The sequence below is a fragment of the Ustilaginoidea virens genome, chromosome 3, assembly GCF_000687475.1.
Source record: "Ustilaginoidea virens chromosome 3, complete sequence".
Taxonomy (NCBI): Eukaryota; Fungi; Ascomycota; class Sordariomycetes; order Hypocreales; family Clavicipitaceae; genus Ustilaginoidea; species Ustilaginoidea virens.
The window spans coordinates 5,563,853-5,590,907 of record NC_057318.1 but is presented as its reverse complement, the minus strand read 5'-3'; the positions used below and the strand labels follow the sequence as shown (position 1 = coordinate 5,590,907).

The 27,055-nt window shown below is 53.9% G+C and overlaps 6 protein-coding genes across 6 annotated transcripts; 2 read left to right on the top strand and 4 right to left on the bottom strand.

The window, feature by feature from the left end:
• Positions 1 to 3,433: 3,433 nt before the first annotated feature.
• On the top strand, positions 3,434 to 3,960 carry UV8b_04417 (uncharacterized protein; the record flags this gene model as incomplete). The annotated part of the gene is made up of 3 exons (XM_043141915.1): positions 3,434 to 3,554; positions 3,693 to 3,751; positions 3,841 to 3,960. The coding sequence occupies 3 exons, from the start codon at positions 3,434 to 3,436 to the stop codon at positions 3,958 to 3,960; spliced, it is 300 nt and encodes a 99-aa protein (XP_042997849.1).
• Positions 3,961 to 4,855: 895 nt separating this feature from the next.
• UV8b_04416 (uncharacterized protein) lies at positions 4,856 to 5,821 on the bottom strand (the record flags this gene model as incomplete). Its single annotated transcript, XM_043141914.1, has 2 exons — positions 4,856 to 5,442; positions 5,530 to 5,821. 2 exons carry the CDS (start codon positions 5,819 to 5,821, stop codon positions 4,856 to 4,858), a joined length of 879 nt encoding a protein of 292 aa, XP_042997848.1.
• A 2,635-nt stretch (positions 5,822 to 8,456) lies between these two features.
• Positions 8,457 to 10,024, bottom strand: UV8b_04415 (uncharacterized protein; the record flags this gene model as incomplete). The annotated part of the gene is made up of 3 exons (XM_043141913.1): positions 8,457 to 8,770; positions 8,936 to 9,864; positions 9,951 to 10,024. 3 exons carry the CDS (start codon positions 10,022 to 10,024, stop codon positions 8,457 to 8,459), a joined length of 1,317 nt encoding a protein of 438 aa, XP_042997847.1.
• A 4,836-nt stretch (positions 10,025 to 14,860) lies between these two features.
• Positions 14,861 to 16,790, bottom strand: UV8b_04414 (uncharacterized protein; the record flags this gene model as incomplete). Its single annotated transcript, XM_043141912.1, has 6 exons — positions 14,861 to 15,325; positions 15,523 to 15,845; positions 15,940 to 16,230; positions 16,319 to 16,371; positions 16,437 to 16,647; positions 16,724 to 16,790. The coding sequence occupies 6 exons, from the start codon at positions 16,788 to 16,790 to the stop codon at positions 14,861 to 14,863; spliced, it is 1,410 nt and encodes a 469-aa protein (XP_042997846.1).
• A 7,153-nt stretch (positions 16,791 to 23,943) lies between these two features.
• On the top strand, positions 23,944 to 25,203 carry UV8b_04413 (uncharacterized protein; the record flags this gene model as incomplete). Its single annotated transcript, XM_043141911.1, has 1 exon — positions 23,944 to 25,203. One exon carries the CDS (start codon positions 23,944 to 23,946, stop codon positions 25,201 to 25,203), a length of 1,260 nt encoding a protein of 419 aa, XP_042997845.1.
• A 786-nt stretch (positions 25,204 to 25,989) lies between these two features.
• UV8b_04412 (uncharacterized protein) lies at positions 25,990 to 26,452 on the bottom strand (the record flags this gene model as incomplete). The annotated part of the gene is made up of 2 exons (XM_043141910.1): positions 25,990 to 26,138; positions 26,365 to 26,452. The coding sequence occupies 2 exons, from the start codon at positions 26,450 to 26,452 to the stop codon at positions 25,990 to 25,992; spliced, it is 237 nt and encodes a 78-aa protein (XP_042997844.1).
• Between the last annotated feature and the right edge of the window lie 603 nt (positions 26,453 to 27,055).

The window sequence follows — 27,055 nt, the reverse complement described above, 5'->3', positions numbered from 1 at the left end:
TCAGTATAACCATTTTAATATTAGTAACTAAGGCTCGATAACCGAAGCATAATGCCTTTCTGCTTAGCTTCTTCCCGACTTTATGATATTTAGAGCGCTATTTTATTATTAGAGATGACTATCGCGATTATTACGTTATATAGGCGTAAAACCTAATGCTTAAAGGTTAGCTAATAACCCAGAAGGTCTAATTTCCTAGGTATCGTGAATATTGACCTTATTCCTATGAATCGGTAGGTAAATAACGCGATATATTTATCACCATTGAAAGTAGGTAATTATACGAAAAGGTTAAAAGATACGACTTTAAAGGGTTTCTAAGGTATTAATGCCTCTTGCGGGTATTATAAAATCTACTACGTAATTTTCACGCTGCTATAAACCTTATAATCCGATTTTGCCTGCTTAGGAGGTATATTTAATACATCTTTAAAGATATAATCTATCGGATCCCTTCCCGGGTGCCCAAATCGGGCGTACTATACAGCATAAGGTGTTTTTATTAAAATCTTTAGCTGGCGATTATCTCCTCAAGCTAAATAGGCATATTAAGGCTTTTCTTCTCTGAAATTCCAAGCCTTCATAAGAAATTCGCTTACGGGTATATCGTTTCCGCCAGCTTAATATAAAATATAGGGTTTCTCTTTAATTTAGCGGATATAAAAGATATTTTCTTGCGTTCTTCCTTTCCTAAGGTAAATCCTATCTATCTTAGTATTCTAATATAATCCTTTCTTTTTTATTAATAATTCGGAAAGAATATTAATAAATATCCTAGGAATATATAGAATATTAGTAAAGGTGACGATTCGTCTATTTTCTAATACGATTTAAATGGTTCTAACACTTTGGACCCTAATAGTACTTAATATACCTCGAATATACTGATCGATAGCTTTATTAATATATAGAAACTATTTTTCGTCGTTAAATATATATGCCGTTGCATTAGTATTAATGATAATATAGGCGTATAAAGCGGGAGACTTATTAGAAAAGGACTTAGTAGAAACACCCTCTATGGTAAAGGCCTGCTTCTCTTTTTCTTTTCCTTTTAATTTAATCGAATTATTCTTATTATCGTCATCGTTATTATGTATATCTTAGAAGGCCTTAAATACAATTTGCACTTCTTTGCTTTCCTGCTTTATCTTTACTATCGCGGCCTTTTTAGTTTCCTTCCGAATCCTTAAGCGGAATTTATTAGGCGCTAAAGAAGGAATAAGAGCCTAATAGCTCTTATAATACGGTCCCTTCTTTTTGATATATAGTTGCTTATAGTATTTATAGGGTATTAATTCTAACGATAGTTCCTTTAAAGCTGAAGCTAAAGCTATATCGGCAGTATTCCTAGGGGCGGCGGCGGCCTTTAACAAAGGCTTTCCTTTAATGGCAAATGCGGTATGCTTCCCTTTAGTAGTAATATTCCTTTTTTTTTAAAGCTTTACCTACTGCCTCGCATCTTTAATAATCTCACGAAAGTCAATATATTGCCCTTGCTTTTCGGCTCTAGTAATCTCCCAGTTAATATTATTTTAAATGCTAGGATACTTCTAAAAGAGGGCTTTCGCTAATATATTAGTAGGCTTATTCCCTAATAGGAGGACTAAGCCACTTTATTCCACTCAGTTGTAAATAGTTAATACTTTACCCAGCCATTCTAAAACGTTATATTTGTTAAGATTCCGTTCTATGACCTGAATAAAGCGCTATATAATATGCTCGGTAATAGCGGTCTTTACCGGCTGTATGCGTTTAACTAGGATACATAATTTATCCCTTATCATCGACCTTATCGCTATTATCTGCTTAAATTCCAGGCCGAGGGTTATATTGAACCACTCTATATATTTAGAAAGGGCCTATTCTAGCTTAGTATAATCGTGCCGGTCGTTTCTTAATAAATTATTAATATAATTAACCTATTCGTTAGGGCCTAAGCCGTCTAGGATTTATCTCCGTTTGAAATAGTTATTCGGGTCTTCTAGCTATTAGTCTAGCTGTAAATAGCTTCGCGTTGCTCTAGATACTGCCCTTAACGCCAAGGCTGCCTTAGTATTACTAAAAGGACTACTTTCCGTTAGTATCTCTTCCGCCGATAATACTAGAATAGGTCGATATAGTCGGAGCGAAATATCCTTAGGTTTATTAAGGATTATCGCTTAATTAGGATCAATAAGATCCTATACCTTCCTTACCTAAGCCTCGCTCCGAATATAATTATACTAGATATCCCACTCGTATCGGGATATTAGAATATATGCAGGTTTATTATAATTAATTATATCAGCACCTATCTTTACTGTCTGTAACGTTCTGGGCACGAAAGGCTAATTACCTGACTGAATAGGTTAATCACAGATAAAGTTAAATTACGAAAGAATATCGCGATCTTCCGAATAGCTTCCTTTTTATTGTGGGAGGCCACACGAGTATAACAGCAATACGAGGTTTCAATAGATCTAGCAGGAATCTACTATCACACCTCAATAGGTATCCGATAAAGGCGGTAATTATAGCACAATCTTAGATATCGAACGATATAGTACTATGGCACCTAACAAAAGGATGAGAATAAGGTTGTTATGTTATTTTACACAATTACTACCATATCAGGAAGCAGGGAGAGAAAGCGGTATATTATCAAGGGTTGACCTGACCTGTCTCAACAGTACTCAGGTCACCAGCTATTTATAGTGGGCACGGGGGTAACCCTAAGGGGCTACTGTTCCCTCGGTTACATGTGCCACATTCGTATCCGGACATTCCCGACATATGTGATGATCCACCGGTATCCCCGCCGACATGAAGCGAATGAGGGGCGGAGGCGGGTCCGCCCCAGGCCCGCTGATTGGCTACTGGCTCGGGAGGAACCTGTCTGGTTGCGGGGCAGAGCTTTCGGTTGCGTTGAGCGTTGAGTCCCCCCTGGATTCACCCAGCATTCTCTGGCAAGCGATTCAACCATTGCTCGGTGCGCGCTCATCCCGTCGGCTCGGAAAGACCCTCGGCGGTGGTTTTCGTCTGTCCCCGAGCCCCCATGTCTCGCAGCCCTTGGCTTCCGCCTTGCTTGCCGGGTGCCGCGGCCGTCCCCCCCCCCCAACCAACCAACCAATAACAGCAACCGCCCCAAGCGGGCCCGCGCTTGCCCCCTCATCCAGCAGTTGACTCTAGCCAATCGGCGGCAGCTGCCAAGCACATAGACAGCGTCATTTAGCCTGCCTGCCAACCCCTCGCTAGAGAGAGATGCAATGCAAACCCCGCCGTCCCGCCAGCAGCTGACCAAAGTTCCACCAACCCCAACAATAAACTTCCCCCCCGCCCCCTTCTCCCCTCTTCCGCTCCAACATCACAGCTTTGACGGCGGACTCAATTCTTCGTTTATTGACCTTGACGTGGTTTCATCAGACTCCATCCCCCTCGACCACCGTTCACGATGCCGGCCAAGCCGTTCACCCCTACCGACAACGAGGCGTTCAACCAGGCCGTCGCGGCTGCCAACAAGTTCAGCGACGAGGGCGTGCAGGTCAGCAAGGACGACCAGCTCAGACTCTACGGTGCGTGCCTGCCATCCCGGGGCGCCCTACCTTGCCTGGATTCTCTCATCGTCATTCTCGTAATGTCATGATCATGATTATGATTATTGTTATTGTTATTATTCTCTCGCTCTCCATAAATACCTAACCGCTATCCAGGCCTCTTCAAGTTCAGCATCGGCGAGGAGGCTCCCAAGGGAGGCCTGTTTGATCCTACTGTAAGAGCACGCGCCCCACGTCAAGGTTCGAAGCCGACGCCGCGAGACTAATCCCGCCATCCCCGCCGCGGGGGGGCCTTCCCAAACAGAGAAGATACATGTACGACGCCTATAAAAAGGTCGTGGATGAGGGCAAGACCGTCAAGGAGGCTCAAGACGAATATGTCGCTCTGGTGGACAAGCTCAAGGCGAGCGGCGACAAGGCGTGAGGGCGTGAGAGGACGAGGGGGGAGGGGCCGCGCCTCGGCCACTTGCTTAACAGTAGATGAGGGGAAATGGCGGAATCATGCCTAATGTAAATAACCATGGCTCTCGATCGGAGCACGTTTCCACGGGGCTGTGCTTTGCCGGTGCTTTGCCGCCTGCAAACGATTCGAGTCGAGCCGGTGGACAGGCAAGCTCTGCGTCTGGGGCGTTGGCCTGCGTAGACGTAGCCTTGCCGTGTACCCGTCGCAAGCGAGACGGCAAGCGAGCAAGTGAGCCCTAGTGAACCCTCAGTGCCCAACGGTCATAGGAAGCAATCGCACACGATGTGGAAATGCAGACTTTGGCCAGCCACCCAAGTTCTATTCTATCGTTGCGCCGGCTATCCTCCAGTCGGCCGGCTTCGTCCCCCTGACGCAATCAAGGAAGAAAAGAAGAAGAAGAAACAGTCACCAAACCGGGCTCGACCGACTCTACTCCAGAGCAGCCTACCAAAGGGGGGCCGCCGTGAAAAAGAAGCCAAATCAGAGGGGAAAAGGAGGGAAAAAAAAAAAAAAAAAAAAAAAAAAAAAACATAGGAGATTGTCCCACGGGTAGATACAACACACAAGAAAGAAGAAAAGGCACCGCCGCATTGCCGTCTGGCTCGTAAAAAAAAAATTCAAAGAATAAAACAAAACTACCGTAAATAGAGTGAATACATGAATTATATAAAAAGTAAAGGGGGGGGAAATAACTCAAAAAATGTAGACTCGTGGCTGCGATTAGTTTGTGTTTTGCCGCACTACTCCCCGGTATAAGCCGTGTTCCCGGAGAGAAATCAAAGCGCCCCCACTCGTAAAGAGTCGCCGTTTCGATTTTTTCCCCCTGCCGTCGCGCAACGCCCCCACGCAGGACTGGTTACAAAAGAGCGACCACACCGGCGGCAACGAGCAGTATGGCACTGACACCGGAGGCGGCAGCGTCGTTGGCTGATGTTGAGGAGGCTCGAGGGGGCGAAGCCGTGGAGGAAGGGGGGACAACTGTGACGGTAGACGCAGACACCTGTGGCTGGGTAGGTAGCGGGCTGGCAATGGTGCTGTTGAAGCCAACCCGGGTGGTGGTCTGGCCAGTGGAAGCAGTGCCGATGGTGGTGGTGTTTTGGGCGCCAATGGCGGTCAAGACGGGGAGGCTGGTCGTGGAAGGAGGTCCAGAAGAGGAGCCAAGGGTGCTGGTTTTCGCAGTGGTGGTGGTGGTGCTGCTGCTGCTGCTGCTGCTGCTGCTGCTGCTGCTGCTGCTGCTGCTGCTACTGACGGCAAGACTTATGGAGGTGGTGGTCAGGGCACGCGAAGTGCTCGGGCTGGTTGTAGAAGTCGAGGGGCTCGAGGTGGCAGCCACCATGCCAGAGACGTGGTAAGCAGCAGCGCAAGCAGCCAGGTCCAGGGTGCCGGGGCAGCACCAGGTCTGCTTGCTGTCGTGGGTGCAATAGTACCCAGCTTCGCACGAGTCTATCGACACAGCCGCCGTTGGTCAGACACGGTGGACAAGCGCGCCCCATTTTCTATCAGGGAAAAAAAAAAGGAGGCCAAACTTACTGCCGGAGCCATCGGTGCAGCAGGTTTCACCAGCACCAGGGTTGAAGCAGTGAGCAACATCGGTCGTCCCGCCGGCACACTGGGCGAAACCAGCGCCGCAGGCCTCGGCGCAAGAGTTGCCAGCCTTGCACTTCTGCTGGTCAGGGTTGTAACCGTAGGTGGTGCGGCGCATCAAGCTCTGCCCGGGCAAAGCCATGACGGCCAGGCGGTAGGGCTGGCGCTTGACCTCGTCGGCGGCAGCGTGAGCCGCGGCAGCCAAGAGAGCGACCGAGGCAACGGTGTGGAAAAGCATCGTGTCTGCCAAAGGCTGCAGGTTGGAACTGTTTGGTCGGTGCGGTGCGGTGCGGTGCGGTGCGACTCAAAGCCAAGGAGGGCAAAACGAATGGTCGAGAGAGCGAGCGCGCGGGCGGGCAAGTCGGATGCGACGCGAGGGAACTAGTTCCAAGCGAGCGGCGCAGAGTGAATTCTGCGGATTTGGTTGAAGAAAGAAGGAGGGACGAAGCCCGGCACGCGCAAAGGAAGAAGGCCTCGGGATCGGAGAGGTCAATTGATGAGGATGCGACTGACGACGATGGAGGAGGAGGAGGGGAAGGAGAAGAAGGAGAAGAAGGAGAAGAAGACGGCTAGAAGAAGAAGAAAAAACGCAGCGCTTGCGCGCGTGGCGGTTGCAAACGAGGAAGCCACCCCCGTAACAACGGCTCACTGCCAACTGTCAACTGTCAACTGTCAAAACTGTCAACTGTCAACTGCCAACCGCCAACCGCCAACCGCCAACCGCCAACCGCTAGCAACGGGTGTGCTGTGGGTCCACCGAGTCCGCTGTGTTTGTTTTTCTCCTTAGTTTCCCGGGCTGCCACGGCTGCCACCTGCCCTACTCCGTACACCTGCCATATTCGGCCGGGCGTTGTGTCAAGCAACCAGTGGGGCGCGGGCACTGCGGGGGGCCTGGGCTGGTTGATTGGCAACGCCCATGCCAGGTTTTTTTTTTTTTTTTTTTTTTGGCAGCAGCCGCGAGCTGATTGGCCAGGCTGTCACACATGGCACGATGGCCGAAGCTTCTGCTTGCTGCTGCTGCGGTGTCCAGACGTACCAGCAGACGGTTGCCATGGACCACGTGGAATGCACTGTGCAATGTGCCCAGGGATTGCCATGGCGATGAAAACGAAAGTGAAAATGCTTCCCGGGCGACGAGTACGCCATTTGGAAAAAGTCTCCACCCAGCTGCAGTGGAGCTCTTTTTTTTTTTTTTTTTTTTTTTTTTTTTTTTTTCTTCTGCTGCCCTCGTCCTGTTTTTATGCCGCAGGTGGCGGGGATGTACTGTGCAACATCTGCCCTATGCTGGTCCACGTGTCCGCAAGGCAATGCGCAGCCAATCACTGGCCCGGCCAGCCCTGCTACCCCTGACGCCAAGCAGCCCCACCACCGGCCAGTCAGACGCCCCGTTTCAAATTGGCCGTTTTTGGCCAGGCAGCCCATTGGGGTTTGAAGAGATTGACCAACTTCGCCCGAGGCGCTGGAGGCGGCAAACATCATCCTCACGACGCAGGAACTCTTTTTTTTTTTTTTTTTTTTTTTTTTTTCACCCTAATTGCTTGCATTTCCGCGCCGGAGGGGTCCGTCTCCCCCAGGCGCATAACGCGCAGACAATGGGGCCGTTGCGCTCGCGCCTTTTCCCGTCGGGGCCTCGCTGGGACCTTGGCGCCATTGTCGCAGCATCATCCATCGCCTTTGGACCCCAGCCAAGCTCAAGCTCAAGCTCAACCACGGGGCTCACGGGCTCGCTCGCAACAGCTCAACACCATCAAATCGATCGGCACGTCAGGGCACTGGCAGGGGCAACATGCTAGTCCCGGCGTCGGCGCCAACAATCCGCTTTGGCGGAGTCAATGGGCCCTGCACGATGCAAACGACACAACCCCGTGTTGTTGCCGAGGACGAGCAAGGCCCCCCTTGCGGCGCCCTGGCAGCGGACAACATGGATCAATGCCCAGCCCACAGCAGCCCAGCACCGGACAAACTGACTCGCCTGCCTCGCGCCCTGGTTCTCGTCCGTGGCTGCGCGCAAAGGCCACCGACACAGGCGCTGGCGCTGTCCACGGACAGGCACTGAGCAGCAAACGACTTGCTCCGAGGGAGAGTCGGCGCAGCCACCGCCCTCCCGAGCTTGCTGCCAAGCTGGCTCTTCCAGATGCCGCAAGTGGTCTTGGTCCCCTGTCCCAACCTTGATCTTCTCCCTTAGTGGCCGTGCGCTAGGGATCCTTGATCCTTGCTTTGCTCCTCGATGGTCACGATGATGCTGCCAGTCGGCGCCCCGTTGGGGGTTCGCCAGGGGCGGATGAGCAAGGCAAAAGCAAAGACAAGAGACAAATAAAGCCAGCAAAAGAAAGCCGACAAGAATAGGACAGATTGCGCGCGCAGGACGAAGCACGAGCCCATCCTTGCGACAGGACGCAACGAGCAGTCAGTCATACCGGCCGCAGCTTCTTCCGTCCCCTGTTCTTGCGCACTCGTCGACTCTTTGCTTCTTGAGCAAGGGCCGGAACGAGCTTCTATTCAGTCGCCAGTTGACTTGAATGGGGAAAGAAATGATTTCTCGTTATAGGGGCAAAGAAAAGAGTAGCCTCAGACTACCGGGTATATACATTATACTTGCAGCTGCCGTCTTCAAAGGCTTCTTTGCATGCGCATTAGCGCCACCAAAACAATGCGGTTACATCCCGCGCTGGACAATGCTATGCTTCCTCCGCCAACCCGCATCTTGATATAGCCCGGTCATGAGGGGGGGCATTCCATCCCCCTAATCAGCCCGCTCATTCGACTTGCACAGACTTGACCAAGTTCAAGCGTCACGCAGATGACGCCAAAGAGGTGGGGAAAAAAATAGAGAGAGACAGAGAGAGGAGAGAGAGCAAGAGAAAGGGCCTGGTTTACTCGCCCTCGTCGCCGCCCATCTTGGAAATCCATTTGTTCATGTGCAAAAACTTTTCCTCAAACGTCTTTTGTAGCTTTTCGCCCGCGAGCCACATCGGGTCGCCTCTCTTCCAGTAGGTGAAGCAGTTTTCGAAAATCTGGCGCATGTCGGCCAGAAAGTCTTCCTCGCCCGTGTATTCCCGCCGGTCCATTTTGCTCTTCATGGTGCTGAGGTCCATGGGCTTCTTGACCTTGTCCAGGTAGTCGGGCACGCCGTCCTCGGATGGCTCGACCGGATCCCTGAATGGCCCTACTAATCTTGTCCAGAAGCCTGTTTCCGACACGACTTTGAGTTAGATGCAGAAAAGGAACGGGGAGGAAGATGATGACGATGATGATGACGATGAGGGAGGAAAAGGGGAGAAAGAACAAAGAAAAAGCCAGGCTGAAGGGCTGTACGTGTCCGTGTATTGGCTGCGTTGGTGCCCTGCCTCACCTGGACCTGATAGCATCCTGGATAGCAGATCGGAGCAAAAGTCAAGCTTCTGCGCTGCCGTGAAAGTGCGTCCATCGACGCAAGCAGCACCGGCCCTTCGTTTCTGCAGCTTGGGGAGAGGCGTCATCTGTCCTTTACGGCCCAGCGTCGGCTCCTGGCCCCTTGCCGCGAGGGTGGGCGGGCCGCTCAGCCGGCGGTTCTTCCTCATGATGCTGGGACCTTTGTCGTCGTTGCCGTCGTCGTTGCCGTCGTCGTCCTCGTTGTCCTCGTCCTCGTCCTCGTCGTTGTCGTCGTCGCTCAGGTTGTCCAGGTAGTGCACATTCTTCCTCGGCACGTCTGGCGCGAGGCTGCGCGACGGGGACTCGGAGTCGGACGGCCTCGGCTGCGCTGCTGTCTCAAACGAGCTCATGGCCACCACCAGCTCGCTGAGCACCTCCTGCGGCAGGGACTTGGCAAACTCGGCCCGAGCAGCCGACGACCTCATGTACTCGGCGGCCCAGGACAGCAGAAGCGTCCGGATCGACGAGCCCTCGGGCGTGTCCCTCCACACGCGCACCAGCAGGGGCGTCGAGGGGATGCGCTCCGTCCGCCTGCGGCACTCGGCCATGGCCTCGAGGGTCTTTTCGCAGAGCCCGTCGATGCCAAGCCTGTGGCCCAGGCTCCAGAGCCCCACGAGCGACTCGTACGGCGGGACGGCCTCGTCTCGCGGGACGACCACGTCCCCGGTAAACAGGTAGCTCTGCGCCAGCCCAAACGTTTCCGGCGTGGTGTCGGCCAGCCTGACGACGTGTTCCACGGCCTCGTCGGCGCCTTGCTCGGCAAAGTACCTGCCGTAGAACTCGGATCGATGGCACAAGAAGTCCTTCTGGATCCCAAACGGCTTCTCGTCAGGCCCGACAAGAAGGATGACGAAGATGGGGTGCGGTTGTCTGCGGCGGGAAGAGGAAAGACGAGGGGGGGTTAGCTGCGTGGTCCTCGTCCCGCGTCCTCGCCAAGCGTCCCCGCGTCCACTTACAGCCATGAAAAGGGAGGCTTCTTGGTCTCTTCTGCCGGGGCAGCGGTGCTTCCATTTGCATGCTCGACGGACATGGCGGCTTTGCCCTGTTGGAGAGGTGAGCGTTGGAAAAAGCACGGAGCACGGTGGTTGGCCTCTACGAGCGTGGGTGGTGGACGTTCAGAGACCGCCCCCCAAGTCAGGCGTCATGGCTGGGCTGCGTGAGCAAGTCGTCGGGATTCTGAAGGGCAGCATCGAGATTGTTTGCGGTGACGGATGAATGGCTCTTTCCGCGCCAGGAAACATTCACCTGGGGACGGACGGCTCGGCTCAACAAACTCGTGGACTGAAGGGGCGGAAACGATTGATCACTTACTGCGACAAGGCAATGCTCCCCGGGCCCCCAGGGAGCTGAGCCGTGCCACGTTCGTCGAGATGGCTTCTTTCCCGACTGGATGGTGACGGGCGGGTTATGCGGCGGAATCTTGAGGCCTGACCTTGTCTGCTTCCCCTCTGTCTCCCGTGTTTCCGTTTCTTTTCGTTTGTCCCTTCCTTTTTCCTTTTTTTTTTCTTTTTTTTTTTTTTTTCGCTTTATTTTTTTTGGCTGGAGCATTCACTTCGCACGTCGACCCATGTGTGATGACGATGACGATGACGACGAGGACGACGAGGACGACGAGGACGACGACGCGAGCGAGTCACTCCCGGGGGATGCCCAAGACAAATGCTCCAAAGAGTCTCTCGCGAGTCCCGATTCCCGAGTCTCTCTCGCTCGACTCTTTGCGATAGCAGCTCGGAAATCATTTGCCCGTTTTGCTGGAGCTTTTTGCTTGGAAGGGGCCTGGTCGGCTGTCATTGGCCAATCGGTGCTTACGTGAAGCAACTTGCACCCTGCCGAGGGCCACCAGAGACTTGGACTTGGACTTGGGCTTGAAATCACAGAAGTTATCTTCATCGACGCCCCTTTTCGCTTTGGATGGTCGCATGCTGTGGCTTTTTGCCCGTGGTGGCGGCATCTTCTTTGCCCGTCTTGCTCTGCTTTCGCGGCCGATGGGACGGACCCCAAGGCCCTCGTGGTGGTGTTCTTTTCGGTGCGAGTCGTCTGCGACGCCGCACCTCATCCGTTCAGCTCGGACGGCGAGACAGGGAAAGGGAGGGGGCGAGAAACAGGAAGCCTGCTCGGCAGGTGGAAAAGGAGCGGGCCTGCATCGGGGTTCTGCCTGGACGTTGCAACTTGCCACGCGGGAGCTGCGAGACGCTGCGTGACGCTGCGAGACGTTGGCCACGCCGAACCTCCCGGAGCTCGGCTACCCTAGAGGCACGATTCCTGCTCCTCGGCGTCCGGGGCCATCATAAAAGTGGCCTCAAGAACCCCCCCCTTCGAAGAAATAGGCTGGCCAACTCACTGCTCAATGTGGAGTGAACCGAGCCGGACCAGGACCAGGCCATGATCAGAGACGCGCATTTCCCGACAAGGAGATGAAGATGAGGGGATGGATGGTCTGGTCCGTCCAGCGCCGACACGGCTCGTGGCACTCATTATTCATCCAGTACGCGGAGCTCCCGTCTGCGCAGGCTACACCTGGAATCCTGGATTATCAGGCAGCCAACGTTTGTATTCGCGGCATTGCCAGCTTGAATCAGCGTTCGCTCGTGAGACGTAACAACAAACAACACTTTGCTGTAACCTGCTGCGACCCGACACGGGCATATGACAAGACATGGCATGGCCGACGTCGTCTCATCCCCGGCCGAGCTCGTCATCGTGGTCGTTGCCACTTGCATCGCTTCGCAGTGAGCAGCGAGCGAGCTGAAGAAACCGAAAGAGCGGGAAAATGACCGGGAGACATGACACACGACAGCAGATTGCGCCAGCTGGCACTCCAGGAGAATCGACGGCAAGAGAAAGAAAACAATGGCCGAGTCTCGATTCCCGAGCCGAACCCCCCCAACCGTCCAAGACTCCAGGCAACAACAGGGCAGCAACGCACGCACGCACGGATCCAGGATGAAGGACGCATCGCGGCACCCCCGGCCATCTTTCCCCAGACAGACAAGACAAGGCTGGCTAACGCAAGCACGCTCTTGGATACTTTCCTATCGCGTGGCGCGCTCCGTTTCCTTGTTGCCTGCCACCGGCGGCATGCGCAAAGAAGCCGCTAGCACGCCAGCCTCTTTGATGATTGACGGCAGATGCGAGCTTGTGATGTTGTAAACGCTAGAAGGCTGTTGGGGTGTTTTTGTCCCCGTTTTGCCCTGTTTCCCCTGTTTTCTTCCTGTTTTTGTTTTTTCTTTCCTCCCTCTGGGCGCTCGAGCATCGGGGCCGCTGCCGCTCGATAGGTTTTAAGCATGTGATGATGATGATGATGATGATGATGAATCCTCGCTTTGCTGCCCTCCAAGCCATCCCCATCCACCTTGGCCGGACGTTCTTTTGTGCCCGTCACGCCAAATCGAGCAGAGTCAAGGGTTTACTCGGTACATACGTTGAGCAGGACCTACCACGGGCCCCGCGGAGCTTGCGGAATGCCCGATCCTGTCTGGTCTTGGGTTACATGAGACTACATATCAACCGACCTATGCCCCCCCCTAGTCATTCGACCCCCCCATAATAACTTAACAGACCTGACCAATGCTCTTTCCTATTATAGAGATACGCTAATAAATAGTAGTAGATCCTTTAATCTATAGTAGCCACTAGACTATAAGTATCTTTATATATATTTTTCCATAGTAAGTGACTTCCCTTATATTTTTACTAGGTATCCCTACCTAAGAACCTAATATTAAAAGTAGATAAAGTACCTTTATATAGACTTTTCTATAGAAAGTGACTTCTTTTCTTTTATTAGGTAGGTACCTAGGTCCTTAGGTACTATACGTAGAGAAAGTACCTTTATATATATTTTTCTATATAAAGTGACTTCTTATATTTCTACTAAGTACCTAATACCTAGGTATCTACTAGGGATAGAAAGAGAGGTATTTTTATATATATATTTCTATAGAAAGTGACTTTTTTAACTTCTTTTACTAGGTACCCTCACTATAGAACCTAAGAAATAGTAGAGAAAGTACTTTCCTATATTATTTTCTATATAAAGTGACTTCTTTAATATTTTTACTAGGTACCCTTACGTAAGAGCCTAATAAAACAGTAGAGAAAATACTTCTCCTTATATTTTCTAAAGAAAGTGACTTCTTTAATTTCTTTTACTAGGTACCCCTACCTAAGAACCTAGTAAAATATCAGAGAAAGTACTTCTCCATATAGTTTTCTATATAAAGTGACCTGACCCACTATTCCCTAATAAACCAATTATATTAAGAGTATAGCCCACAGCAATGGTCAGGTCAGTTAAGTTATTATGGGGGGGTCGGATGACAAGGGGGGGACACAGGTCGGTTGACCTGTACCCTCGGGTTACATGTAGGTACCTCGGCGGCGTGGCGCCCTGGTCCTGGAATTTCGCGGGGAGCATGGCGTAGCCGCGCCCAGCCGTGGCTACCGCTTGACAACTCGCACACCCCCCCCCCCCTCTCTTTGGTCGGACGTGAGGATGGAACCGCGAGGCCCAGGACCGGTAGCAACTCGACTTGGCAAGTCACGCAAGTACGTGGTCAAGCTGCTGCAGACTGGTGGCTGACTTGACGACTTGGAAAGTTGGGAGGTTCCTGGTACTCGGTACGTTGCCCGCAGCGCACAGACCACAGACCACAGACCACCCCATCCTAGTGCACGTCTCCTACCTATTTGACAGCAGCGGGAGCTCGGGCCAAATCGGAGAGGAAAAGTAGTCCAAAGTCTGACCCGCAAGCCCCGCAGCCCACGTACCCTATACCCCGGGGGTTGTTGGAGGGCGGGGGGGGAGGAGCCAAAGCCAGACAAAGCCAGACCGCCTCAAGTTTCATTTCCACCCTCGCCAGCAAAAAATCTTTTTAATTAAACGTTTGCTGCTCCATCCGGACGGTGGCCGCGTGCGGAGGCGCGGGCGCACGACCTCGAGTGGAACAGCGGCGCCCGGGGGAGGAAGAAGAAGACGAAGAAGATGCACAGAAAGAATAAAAAAAACAAAGAAAGAAAGAAAGAAAAGAAAAGATTCGCGCCGGGGAGAGGGTGAGCGTTGGGTGAGCGCTGGGGTGGTAGGGGCGGGCTGCAGCTGCACTCGGATTCATCGCGGCGTCGAATATACATACGTCGCAGCGGAAAAACCCACCCCCCTGATTTCACATTTCACATGCCATTGCGGAGGACGGACGGATCAGGGCGGAGCGGGGAAAAACCAAAAAAAAAAAAAAAAAAAAAAAAAAAAAAAAAAAACGTGGAGCAAAACACACACGTACGTACGTTGGACGTTGACGTTTTTTTTTCTCCATGCCGCATGCCAAGTCGTATTCAGCAGCAGCAGCAGTACCTCTGTACATGCGCACGGGCCTCCTCCCCCTGCCAAGCGATGCGAGTACCTGCGGGGCGCCCGGCGTCCAAGTCCCTCGACGGGAGCTGGCGGGTAGACTTCCGGCATCCTGACAACAGCCCGGGTCGGCAGGATCGAGCGAGACCAGGTGCTTGGACGGTTGGGTATTCGACGAGGTGGGAGGGCATGTCGGACATTCTCCTGGCTGCGTCTATGAGTGAGAGCGTCCTCGCCGGGGGGGGGGATGAATTGACTGCCTTGATGGAGAGCCCCGGGGACTTTGCTGGTCTAAGAGCCCCGGTACCTATGGGGCAGGCCAGGGGCAGGTACCTGCCGCAGCCTATCAACGCAGAGAATTCTTCTTCCAAGGCTTCCGGGTTTCCAGGCTTCCGGGCTTCTGGGCTTCCGGGCTTCCGGGCTTCCAGAAGCACGGGCTAGTAGTAAGCCTGCATCAACTCCATCATAAACCTGGGGCTCAAGCCCCAAACTGCCCCAGTGCTTCAACGCCCCGTTTCTTCATTGATTCCCTTCTGCAGAGCTCATGCTGTCGCCGTCGTCGTCCTCGCAGTCCCTGCCGCCGTCTTTGTAGTCGCTGCCGCCGCCCTCGCAGTCCCTGCCGCCGTCTTTGTAGTCGCTGCCGCCGCCCTCGCAGTCCCTGCCGCCGTCTTTGTAGTCGCTGCCGCCGTCCTCGTAGTCCCTGCCGTCGTCCTCGTAGTCCCTGCCGCCGTCTCCGTAGTCCCTGCCATCGTCATCGTCGCTCTGGCCCAGTTCCTGGCCAAGAAGTACATCCTCGCTGCCCTGCCACTGAGGAGGCGGTGCCGGAAGATTCGCCTCGTCGTCTCCCGCCCAACCGTAGTCCTCGTCCTCTTCGCTGTCGGGGACCTCCAGGTCGGTCTGCCCCAGCTTTCTCTTGTGCTGAAACACGTCACCACGGCCTGCAGGGATGTCCGCAGCATCATAATCCACTTTTGCGACGCCGGCCTTTTTTTTTTTCCCAATTTTTTTCTCAGTATTTGCCAAACAGATTCGCCCACTCGAGGAAGCAGGAAGCAGGAAGCAGGAAGCAGAAAGCAGAAAGCAGAAAGCAGAAAGCAGAAAGCAGAAAGCAGAAAGCAGAAAGCAGAAAGCAGAAAGCAGAAAGCAGAAAGCAGAAAGCAGAAACAAAGGCCGTGACGTACCGAATCCACGCAAAATGCCGCAACACCATCCAGCGTCTCCGGGCTCGGCGTCCCGTCCAGCTTCTGCAGCCCGGCCAGGAAGATGCCGACGAGCTTGCCGTCTCTTCGTGCCCAGTCCCTAAACGTGACCAGGCGAGTCGACACGCCGTGGTCCCAGACCGTCGCGTTCACCGCAGGCACGAGAGCAGCACCGTGTTCCGACTGCATCCTGGTGGCGCACTGCGTCAGCACGACGACGGCGCAGTTCCTGGCCGCTGCCAGTTTCTGCAGCGCGTTGATCACGAACTGCAGACCCTGGCGTCGTCGCGTCGACGCTGCCGGTCCTGCCAAATCCCAACTCGCCGTTTGTCAGAAAGAAGACTGCCCGTTGCCGTGCTGCTGCTGAGCCGACGAGGAGACGCGCCCTGGTAAACGTACCCTTGCTCGGTTTCAGGCTCGCTGCGTGCCCGTCCGCCGTCTTTGGAAGCCAGGAATTGAGCAAGGAGGAAGGATTGCTTAAGACGACAAGAGCGACGCTGTGCGGCATGACCTTGGCGTGTGGTCTCGATAACAGGGCCATCAGGTGCGGCAGGCTGAGGCACGAAACTTGGCGGAACTTGCTGCAGGCCAGGCCCGAGTGCCTGTCGCCCTGCTCAGCATCATCGACGGCAACATGGGCTGAAGCCAGCACTTGTCGCAAGCGAGCAGCCTGTAGCTCGTGGAAACAGTCTGGCAAGAAGAGGGCAAGTCAGTTTCATCCTGCTGCGGGTTCGCTCAGCTCTCCCTCCCACACACACACGCACACACACACACCCACCAATCCATACGACATTGCTTGCGTTGCGGATCGAGCTTATAGCCAGCTGCAGTCTGTTCCGCCCGCGTCAGTCCCTCGTTTTTGACACGGCCGCACGCAATCATCTGTCTGAGCTCACGCAATGGCTGTCTTGCCCGTGCCGGGCGGCCCCCATATCTCTGTCACCTGGCCTCTCTTGACGCCACCGGGGGAAGCTGCGTCGTGGCATGCCGAGGGAGACGGAGCCGCAAGGGCTGCATCTAGCTCTTCCAAGCCAGTGGAGATGTACAGGCCGCTGCCATCCTGCAGCCCGTCCAGGGCTTGTGATGCCTGTACCGTTGGAAGTCGATCTACCAATCGTGTCAGTACGTTGACCCCCGAGCATTCTTGATTTGGGCTTGATAGGCTCGGGAAAAAAAGGCATACGCGTCCCTGGCGCATCAAAGCTGCATAAGTCGTGTCCATGGATGGAATGATAATCCATTTCCCACATCCATGGGTTCCTGCCAAGGTGGAAGAAAGCGAAGCAAATCGACGCCTGGGTGCCGTCTGGCGGATCGCGAAATTGGGGATCTTGGCTTAGTCGCGTCGTCACGTGCTCCTCTTTATTCGGGGGGGGGTTTTTTTTTTTTTTTTCCCTCCCTCTTGTTTCCCCCCCCCCCCTGGAATACTCCGTACAGAATACCTCGACAGCTCAACCTTCAGGTTAACGCTCTATGCGTGCACGCAAACTTCAACAAAACACTGGCAATCCCGCCATTGTCGATGCTACCATGAGTTTGCGGACAGCGCGTTGCCGCGCCTCCCACGAGTCAGGAATACACTTGCTACAATGGTCTTCTTATTCGTTGCGTATTCTCTCGACGTTTCATCCAACCCACGTACTCCAAATGCAGGTGCGACCGCGTCGTCCAAGTCGGTCCGGGAATCCAAGGTGAGAGATACTTGGCCACTACTCCGTACCTTGGGTACCTGGTACCTACGTAGGTACCTACCTGGTAGGCGCGTTATTGACCGCTGGATGATTGTTTTGAGCTGTCTTGCGACTGATAGACAACCAACCGATTAACCTGTCACCAGAATCGAGGGTGGCACGCCATGGTACTTCTCTATCTACCTAACCTAGGTAGGTGCCTAGGTATCTGACCACCTGCAAGATGCAAAGCCCAATAAAGCCGCACCTTGTTTGGCGTCACAGTTTGGTGCAAGTGTCCGCTTGCTTGTTGCGCCATGAGCTTATAAGTGTAAGCCTAAGCGGTAAGCACGGCGATCCAACTGGTTGCTCTTGTTTCCTGAATACAGCTACTCTATGCCGAGTAGTTTGATCCATTAGCTACTTCCGAACCTGACAGCCGATTCGGCGCCGAGTCCGGGGTAAAAGTTTTCATCCTCAATGCCTGGCTGGTAAAGACGTGCGAGGTACTGTGTACTTGGGAACCTGGGCGCCAGGGTCCAGCAACAACAAAGCGTATCAGGTCACTCCACGGCTGCCAACGTGGCGAGTGGGTTCATTGTAGATGCGAAAAGGGTTGAATCGGTTTGCACAAGGGGATGATGCGCCTCGGATGCTGCCACCGGGAGAGTGTCTGCAGCAGAAATCATGCCTCGAAACCACCACAGGGATGGGTCGCTGAGACGAAATGACCCTTTTGACGCCTTTGACGCTGGAAAAGCAGTTCTGCAATTGGCAGGATAGACAGGCAGGCGGGCGTCTTCAAAAAAAAAAAAAAAAAAAAAAAAAAAAAAACCGGCGATCCAGCGGTACCTGCAGAAGCCGGCCTCAAAAGGTTGCAGCACCCTCTCCCCCTGCATTGCACTGCACTGCACTGCACTGCACTGCACGGGGGTGCACGCAAGGAAAGCAGTGAGCAAGTTATTGGCTCCATAAAAGCGCTTCCAAGCCGACGGCGGGGACGACGGCGGAGTTGACCCCTGTTGTTGATCCACGGGGGATCTTCTTCCCCAGCGCTCTGCAGCGCGGTACCTGGGGTCTGGACTCCGGAGCAGGGAATGCGGGGGCAGGGGAAAGCATTCAGCCGCGGGTGTTACGCAGTAGATCTGTTGTCCATCGACGAGGCTTGAGAGGCGTGACAGACAGGCTTGACAGGCTTGACCTATTTCGATGGCCGTCTCTCGAGGTCTGCCTTGGCTTGAGCCACGTACCGGTCAAGCCAGTACAGACAGAATCAGGGCACCCACCCAACCTTGGACAAAGGCGAACAAGCGAAAAAGAAAAAAAAAAAAAAAAAAAAAAAAAAAAAAAAAAAAAAAAACCCAACGGCAAACGCATCGCATTCGTGACCTACCTCGATACCTACCACTCCGTGCCAGAACTCGGGTAGTCGGCTCCTTCATTGTCTGTGGAGAGGGCGGTACCGCGGCGTTCGGCGGCCGACGGGCGCCGAGGCCAGCCCAGCCTTGTAAGAAAGCGGTAACTAGCCAGCCAGGCGTGGATCCTAGGGAATGGCCCCTCGGCGATAAACTCGCCACCACACAACATTGCCCACCATGTCGCAAATTGGGCGGCCTCGCTGATGCATTCCTGAACCCCAAGTTAGGTGAGTTGAAGGATATCGGGTGAGACTAAAGAATGCGAATGCGACTAATGCAAACGAGGGTGGACTAGGTACGCATGTGCGGAACAATCTATACGCAATCCGCAAATCTTTGTTTGGGCCAAGATAACCCGATTCGGCATACTTGTTCATCCTGCTGCGTTGGCTGGAATGGGCTGGTCCGAAAATTCGGCGCTTGTTGTCGGGAAACGATACCGTCGTGAACGCCCAGGAACAGATAGATAGGAGGTACATACTGTAGGTAGCCAATAAAGACGTCAGCAGGTAATAAATGTCCCAAGAAAAAGACATGTTTTGTCTCATTTGTCCGACTGGTGGTAATTGTGCTTTTAGATTGCCGCCTTGACACAGAAGAGCCCCCGTATTCTTTTCAAGAAGATCTGGTCTCCGGCAAAGTATTAGTTTGCGATTTATTCTACCTTGATGCCTTTGTATGTCTCGCCAGGAATAAATGTGGAGTAGAAAGCCTCCTCATTCAGACGCAGTCAGCCCATTCTGGAACCACAGGGAGGAAGGGAGGGTATGAAAGCCCGACTCCCCCACACAGCCTCCTTTGGGCCCATCAACGAAAGGTTCATGTCTTGAATAAGGACTCCCCCCCCCTGGCTCGGCCCATCTGCTGGTATGTATGCCGCACATCTCACTGGACCTTGTAGGACTGGGGAGAACCTGGGCAGGCCGCGGAGTCGCGCATCAGCCTAGCAGGTGAAAATCCCTGGCTTCTGCAGGTAAAGATTAGTCACCGGCAAGGAGATTTTACATAGAATGCAAACAAACAGGAGCGGCAAAGAAATCTGAAGCTTGGGAGGGGCTGGTCTGAAGTTGATAAGCCCGTGACGCGAGCAGCAGAAGTTCATGTGAAGCTAGCCAAGAGCCGGATCAAGATTTCGGTCTCTTTGCACGGATTACGCATATCGTACTGGCGGTAAAGCACGAATCGTCGCGCCGCGGCTACGGCAGCTAGTCTCGGAAGCCGCAAAGTTGGACAATGCAAGCTATCCCCACCAGACATGCTCCAAACATATGTTTTATTAGCAATGAGCACAAAAAAAAATCAAGACCGGGGAGGAGCGCCATCTGCGGGCTGACTCCAATTCCTAGCCCTGCTGTTGCAGGCGGCGAGGCTTGAGCTTGAGTTTTGCGAAGAGTTTGCGGTTACTGGCGACAAGGGGCTTCCTTGTGGTTTTGTTTAGATTGGGTTTGTGGCAACCAAGTAAACTCAAGGGAACAAAAGAGAGCAAGGAAGAGAGAGAGGGAGAGGGGTGGGGGAGGGAGAGAGAAAGAGATAGAGAGTAGGACGAGGAGAATACAAGAAAGGGAAGGGAAGAAAGGAAGGAGGAAAATACGCAGTGTCTGGCACGGACTTGCATTGACGACAAGCACCTAGCCGTCTCGGTGTAACAAAGCTCTCTCCCTCTCCTTCGTTTCTTTTCTTTCTTGCTCGAAACGCCTGGTCTGCCTACCATGTAAGCCAAGTCTGGGGAAGTTAATTGGAGGACTCGATAGACTTCAACTTGTCTCGTCTTGTACAGCGCTTAGCGAAATGCAACTCGGGTGCCCCGATATAATCGTCACACGAGATGACAGACCTCGACACGGTTACCTACCTCCCAAACAAGGCAAGGACGTATCGGACGCACCTTCCTTGGGTAGAGAGTTGCTCACAATGTAACGGGTCGAGACCAACTCGGCCAGCCAGTGTTGTGTAGTGTCGTCAGGGTGGCTTCAGAATCTTGCCATGAAGAAGAGCGTTATCGGGAACCAACCCGTCGATTTCTTCTTCATCTTCATCTTCATCATCATCATCATCATTCCAACCCCCCCTCTCTGCGTTTCTGAGACACCTCGTCGCTTGTCTGTGCCCGTGTGACTCGACAAGCCAACCAAACTTGTTAGGAAAGTGGTGGGTCGGACTTCGTAATAGGACGCGGAAGGTACGATTCACAGCGCATTCCTCCGTACATGGCTATGCTATGTATGTACCTACCTACCTACGGAGTACGCAACAAGCAACTGAAACCCGCTACAGGGAGGCCCAGCTCGCTAGAGCACGGGGAGCAAAGCCGTAATTACCGTCCCGGGCTGCCGCGTCCAGCACAGAGGCCCCTGGGGGTTACACTGATGACTGGGACCGAGCACGGGGGGTCTCGGTTTTCCAGGTCTGCAGCAAGATGCCCTGGCCCCGCAAATCGCCACGCCACCCCTTTGCGGAACTGATTTGCGCAGTGCAGTACCTGCTACCTAACCTTGCACGTACTTCCTGCTACTTGTACGGAGTACGGAGTACCGAGAGCCAGATTGCCACCGACCTGACCGCCCATGGCCGGAACCAGTTTTGGCGCACAATCACATGCCAGGTTGTCGAGTTGGAAATTCCGGGGGAAATGGAGCCCAGCCACAAAACATTGCATCATCAACGTGAACCACGATTTGTCGGTTGGGATGTATAGATTCCGAGCGAGGTGGACGGGAACGTTGTCACGTCAATGGCAGGCATGCTGCTGGCTGCTACAGAACCTCTGGGTACGGACCACTACGAACCACTACGGACCACTACGGACTGCCAAGGACTACCCATTGGGTCTGGTATGCGTGGCGCAGCCGTGCGTCTCCTGCCCTTCCATTTGCCATTTGCCATTTGCCATTCGCCATTCGCCATTTACCCCCTGCACGCCATGTACCCCATATCCCGCGTACCCCATACAGCGCAGCCAACGCATGGAGTTGTTGTTGCTTGCGCGGACGATGCGTCTGCTGAAAAGTAGACTACGTGTTCAATGGAGACCTCGGAGTGATTCGATGATAAGTCTAGATAAGAACCCGAATGTGGATGAAAGGAGGGAGTGACCAAGGGGGTGCATAAGACGGGCGGGGCTTGCCAGTAGTAAGCCGAGCCTCGTGGTTGGTTGCTTCACGTTACAAACACTTGAAGGGCAAGCAGCCAGACGATGATAAATAATCCCACACGACTTCTTTGGCTCGCGGCGCTCAAGCACGAGAGCGGGATAAAGCAGGCGCTTTCCAACCAGACGCAATCGCTCGCTTTGACCTGCCGGCAATGACTATCCTCGGGCGTCAGAAGTGATTTTGCAAAACCCTCCGTCTGCCGGCTGCCAACGCCCCGTTTTATTTTGCCAACGTTGAAAAAGGTCTTGGTTTCTGGCACGATAAGGAAGGTGCGCATCTGCTCTTCTGCACCTGGCTCGCAAGGGGAAGTCTGGGCCACCAGCATTTTCTTTTTTCCTCTTTTTTTCTTCTTTTTTCTGTCCTTTTTTTGATTTTCTTTTCGGGTGGGTTTTTTTTTTTTTTTTTTTTTTTTTTTGTTAAAGGAAGGAAGGAAGGAAGGGAAAAAAAAAAAAAAAAAAACCAGTCATCACAGTGCCGCCATATGCATGCCGGTCTGCCCCAGGCCAAGGTTCATTCATATGAAAGCAAAGGACTCGGAACTAGAACACAAGCCAATCAATCCAATAAAGCTTGTTGACAAGATTGCTGGTGCTTGTGCCCCCCACAGCAATTGCGCTTTTCCTTTCTTTCCTCGCGGATTGTGGGGCATGGGGAAGGGCCATACCATTGAGTCCACATTTAAAAATACGTCGGTACTTGCTACACACCACCAGGTGGCCGCTTTCACGCCACTCCGTTCGCTGAAGTTTGCTCAGCTCACCCTTGGCCCTTGACACCTCGCCAGGCGGCGGCGCAGCGGAGAAAGAAGCAGAGGAGAAGGAGGATTGGGGAAGGGGGGTGTGCGTGCCCGCATGCAGCAGTGCAGCCGTCCTACTCACGCTTGGTTTTTATCGGCAGAACTGGCCTGGCCCCAGGCAGAGACCCCCAGGCAGAGACCCCCAGGCAAAGACCCCCCAGCCAACGACCCCCAGCCAACGACCCCCAGCCAAGCCACCAAGCTTTCCAGCAACTGCGGAGTACGGAGCAGTGACGAGAAAATTTGCACAGGTACCCGCCAGCTGCTGAGTCCCCAAGGCACCTTTTTTTTCTTTTCTTTTTTGTGTGCGTGTGTGCGTGTGTTTTTTCCCCCCAATCATCGTCTCACTGCTTGCGGGTGGGTCTGGTTGTGTCAAAGGGGGTGGGCTGTCAGGCAGGGGCGTGCGCGGCGGCGAGACAAACTCCAGGCAGGTACGACCAGACCAAACCCAGGCTTGCTCCAGGAAACCTTGTGGCACCATCCGTCTCCCCAAACTCCCCAGACTCCCCAAACTTTCTTCCCCCAAGTCCCCCCAAACACGGGGGCGCGCACCTATGGCCCCGAAGTTATGTGGTCCCCCCCCCCTTTCCCCCACCACGCACGTCCAGCCCGGCCCCAGGGACTGGTGCCCAGCCCACCGATGTCCGCAGCGCGTGCAAGTTATGTACATACGTACTGGGCTGCCAACCCCATTTCCCATTTACCGTCTGGTCGCGGCAAACCCACCCGCGGCTGCCTGGCAGCAAAGGTCTGGTCTGGCCCAGTCTGGTCTCTTTCAGTTGCTCCACGCCCTCCTCCCCCCCTACCACTACCCCGCCGCTCCCTCCAAAGTCGTCTTTGTCCCGAGGGCGCCTCTGTTTTATCGCTTTGTGCGCCTGCCCAGTGCACCGTCGCGCCCTGTAATTGCTTTGGCTTGAGGCTCGCACAGAGGACATGGAGGTACGTTGACCTGCTGTTGTCCTTGTACACCCCCCCCCCAACCCCCCCCGAATGGTCTCGCACGCCGCACGCCGCACGCCTTGCATCTTTCCGGCCAAACCCGTCCTTTAAAACCCATTCCCTTCCCCTCGTCCCCTCGTCCCCAAAAAAAAGATTCCACCGTTTTTTCCCACATCAGATTACTGACCTGAACCGCACCGGCTGCCACAACAACAACAAAAAAGCAACTGCAGCAAACTGCGTCGATAACCACGATTTTCCTCGCAACGGCAACAAGAGCACCGTCAAGTATCCAGCCAAAATCAACCGTCACAACAACAGCAACAACAACAACCCGGCAGTATCTGAAGAGCCGGTTTTGCCCTTCCGTCACCCGTCACCAGAGGAGAAAAATATTCCGTCCTCCGCCTGGGCCAGTCTCGCATCACATGCAACCATCACTGCCAGCCTTCCACTTCTCCAACCTGCTCAGTCCGCTATCCCAGGCTGCTCAACCCGACCCGGAAGCCTCAAAGGGTGACGCCGCCATGGCAAGCGTGTCAGTCACCGTCATCAAGCCCAACGGGCCCCTCCCTGGTGCTCAGGCCTCGCCTTCGTCGAATGAACTGCCGCGTCCCTACAAATGTCCTCTTTGTGACAAAGCCTTTCATCGTCTCGAACACCAGACCCGACACATTCGCACTCACACGGGCGAAAAGCCACACGCCTGCCAGTTCCCTGGCTGCAGCAAGAAGTTTTCCCGCTCGGATGAGCTGACCCGTCACTCGAGAATTCACAACAATCCAAACTCGCGCCGTGGCAACAAGGGCCAGCACCACCCGCACCACCCGCACCATGCGCACCACCCGCATCACCAGCACCACCAAGCCCTGCCTCCGCATATGCTCCACGAGGGCATGATGGCACCCCCGCCGGCCCCTAAAACGATTCGATCGGCTCCCACGTCGACCCTGGCCTCGCCCAACGTGTCTCCTCCACACTCGTTCGCCTCGTTTGCCCAGCACCCTCACCACAACGTACACAGCAGCTACAGCCGCGCTGGTGACACGTCGATGCTTGCAAAGGCGGCGACCCAGGTCGAGCGTGAGACACCTGCCGCCCCCGTCAGCCGCGGCCCCCGGCAATACTTTGGTCACGGCCTGCACAGCTCCCGAGGTCACCCCAATGGCCTGTCATCGTACCACATGGCCAGGTTTCATTCCAACGATGACCACGACGACCACTACAACGGAGCTCTGCGCCACGCCAAACGCTCGAGGCCCAACTCGCCCAACTCAACCGCGCCCTCCTCACCCACCTTTTCTCACGACTCACTCTCTCCTACCCCTGACCACACGCCAATCGCGACTCCGGCTCACTCCCCTCGCCTGCGGCCGTTTTCAGGCTACGAGCTGCCCAGCATCAGAAACCTGTCTCTGGCGCACAACACCACGCCAGCGTTGGCGCCCATGGAGCCTCACCTGGATGCCCCTCCTCCATTCACCCCCCAACTGAACGCTCCTCGCAGCCACGGCATATCTTTGACGGACATCATCAGCCGCCCGGATGGTGCTCAAAGGAAGCTGCCAGTTCCGCAGGTTCCCAAGGTGGCGGTTCATGATTTGCTCACGGAAACCGGGTTCAGCAACAGCGGCAGGAGCTCCGCCACTGGCAGCTTGGCTGGAGGTGATCTCATGGATCGCGTCTAGGATGGCCCCGTGAGACGCTGTCCCGCGTACGACATGATGACTTTGGGATAATAGAGATATAGACAGAGTAGGCGTTTACGGATCACGCATGGAAGGGCTGCAGTCCCCTGTACCAGTGGTAGACTACACTTTTGTTTTGTGTTTTTTTTTTTTTTTTTTTTTTTTTTTTTTTCATTATCTTACCTTGCTCTTTTTTTTTGTTTTTTTTTTGTTTTTTTTTTTCCTTTTTGTTTTTGCTGCTTTGGTTTTCCCTTGAGGGGAAGCAGTTGCTAGAGGATTGGAGGGTTTTAAACATAGACATCACCACTTTTTTTTTTACAATGACGTGTTGTTATTCTTGACGTCGATATTGGAGCAAGTAATTGGATTGTAATGGACTCGTTTTCGCCCCTCGCTCTTTGCTCTTCGTCGAGTATCGCGAACTGCAGCACCCCACAGCCACTGGGAGGAAGGGGAAAAAACGAAAAGAAGAAAAAATAAAAAATAAAAACAAAATAAAAAGAGTCTGAGCCCAGGCTTAGGAGGCAGTTTGTAGGGAAATAATAAAGAATTTCATCACACCCCACCCACCTACACCAAACCTAGTTTCTCAGCCTCGCCTCAGCCGAGCTGCTTCGCGAACCAGCGTCACGGTCACATGCCGCATCCCCTGCGCTGACGGGTCGAGGAAACAGACGGAAAGAAGGGCAGGGCAGCGCAGCGCAGCGCACACGAACGAGGCCACCGTTGTCAAGACGTAAACGACCCGTGCCGAGATGCCGACCGCGGAGGGGTTTGTTTGCCAGCCTACGGGGAGCTACGGGGAGGGGAGTACGTGTATCGATCGATGCTGGACTGGACGGGACGGACGGGCGTGCGTGGCACGCATGCCCGGCGTCTGTGTTCTTTGCGGGGGATTTGTTTTTCGTAGCTGTCTGGTCCCCAAGGGGTCATGACTTGTTCTCGCCGACAAAGCGCCAGTCAGTCAGTCAGTTCCTTGTTCGCCGTGATGAAAGCAGCAAGGCAGTCGCTTCAAGGTTCTACAGTCTCGGACACGAAACAAGGAAAAAAGAAGACGCGAGGCATCCGATGAACGCAGCAGGCGATGCCGGGGACGACATACGCAGCGGGCCCCCGAACGACAACAAGGCAAGGGGTGGTGTCGTACGGTACGGTACATACAGCAACCAGCAGCCCCAGGGCTTGTGTGTTTTGTTTTGCTGCAAGCGAGTGTTTGGCCAGGAGAGCGAGCAAGGATAAGCTGATGCATCTTGCCCCAACAACAACACCCTTTTGTGTGTGTGTGTGTGTGTGTGTGTGTGTCAGTCTCCCCCGACCCGATGCGTCTTGAAGATGTTTACTCTGTGCGGCAAGGGGGCTGATCCTAGTCACCCGTCACGGACGCCTGACGGCTGGCCGTCTTTGTTCTTGGTTTCTGCGGAGGGCGGAAGACAAGGCGGATTGACGCTTCCTGTGGGAGGTGCAGGGGGGGGGACAGCAGGAAGCGCAAGGGGAAGAAGAGGAGAAAACAAGGGGGGAAACTCGGCAGTCAGCAATCTGGAACGGGGACGGGGAGCCTGTCCTGTCCAGTCCTGTCCTGTCCTGTCTGGCTGTGTGCCGCAGCGACCCCCGCAAACTGTTGACGTTTTTTCTTTCTTTCTTTCTTTGTTTTTTTTTTCGGGCCCCTGGTCTGATGTGATTCAGATTCACAAAGGGGGGGGAGTAGGCACTGTACCTGGACGGCATGAGTGGCACGAATGGCACGCGTGGCCCAAGAGAATGACGACGAATGGCGACTTGGAAAAGAGGCACTGGCGTTTCACCAAGCGGGTTTCGCTGGGCATCCTGCTGCTCCCAGCTTCAGGGCTCCTCT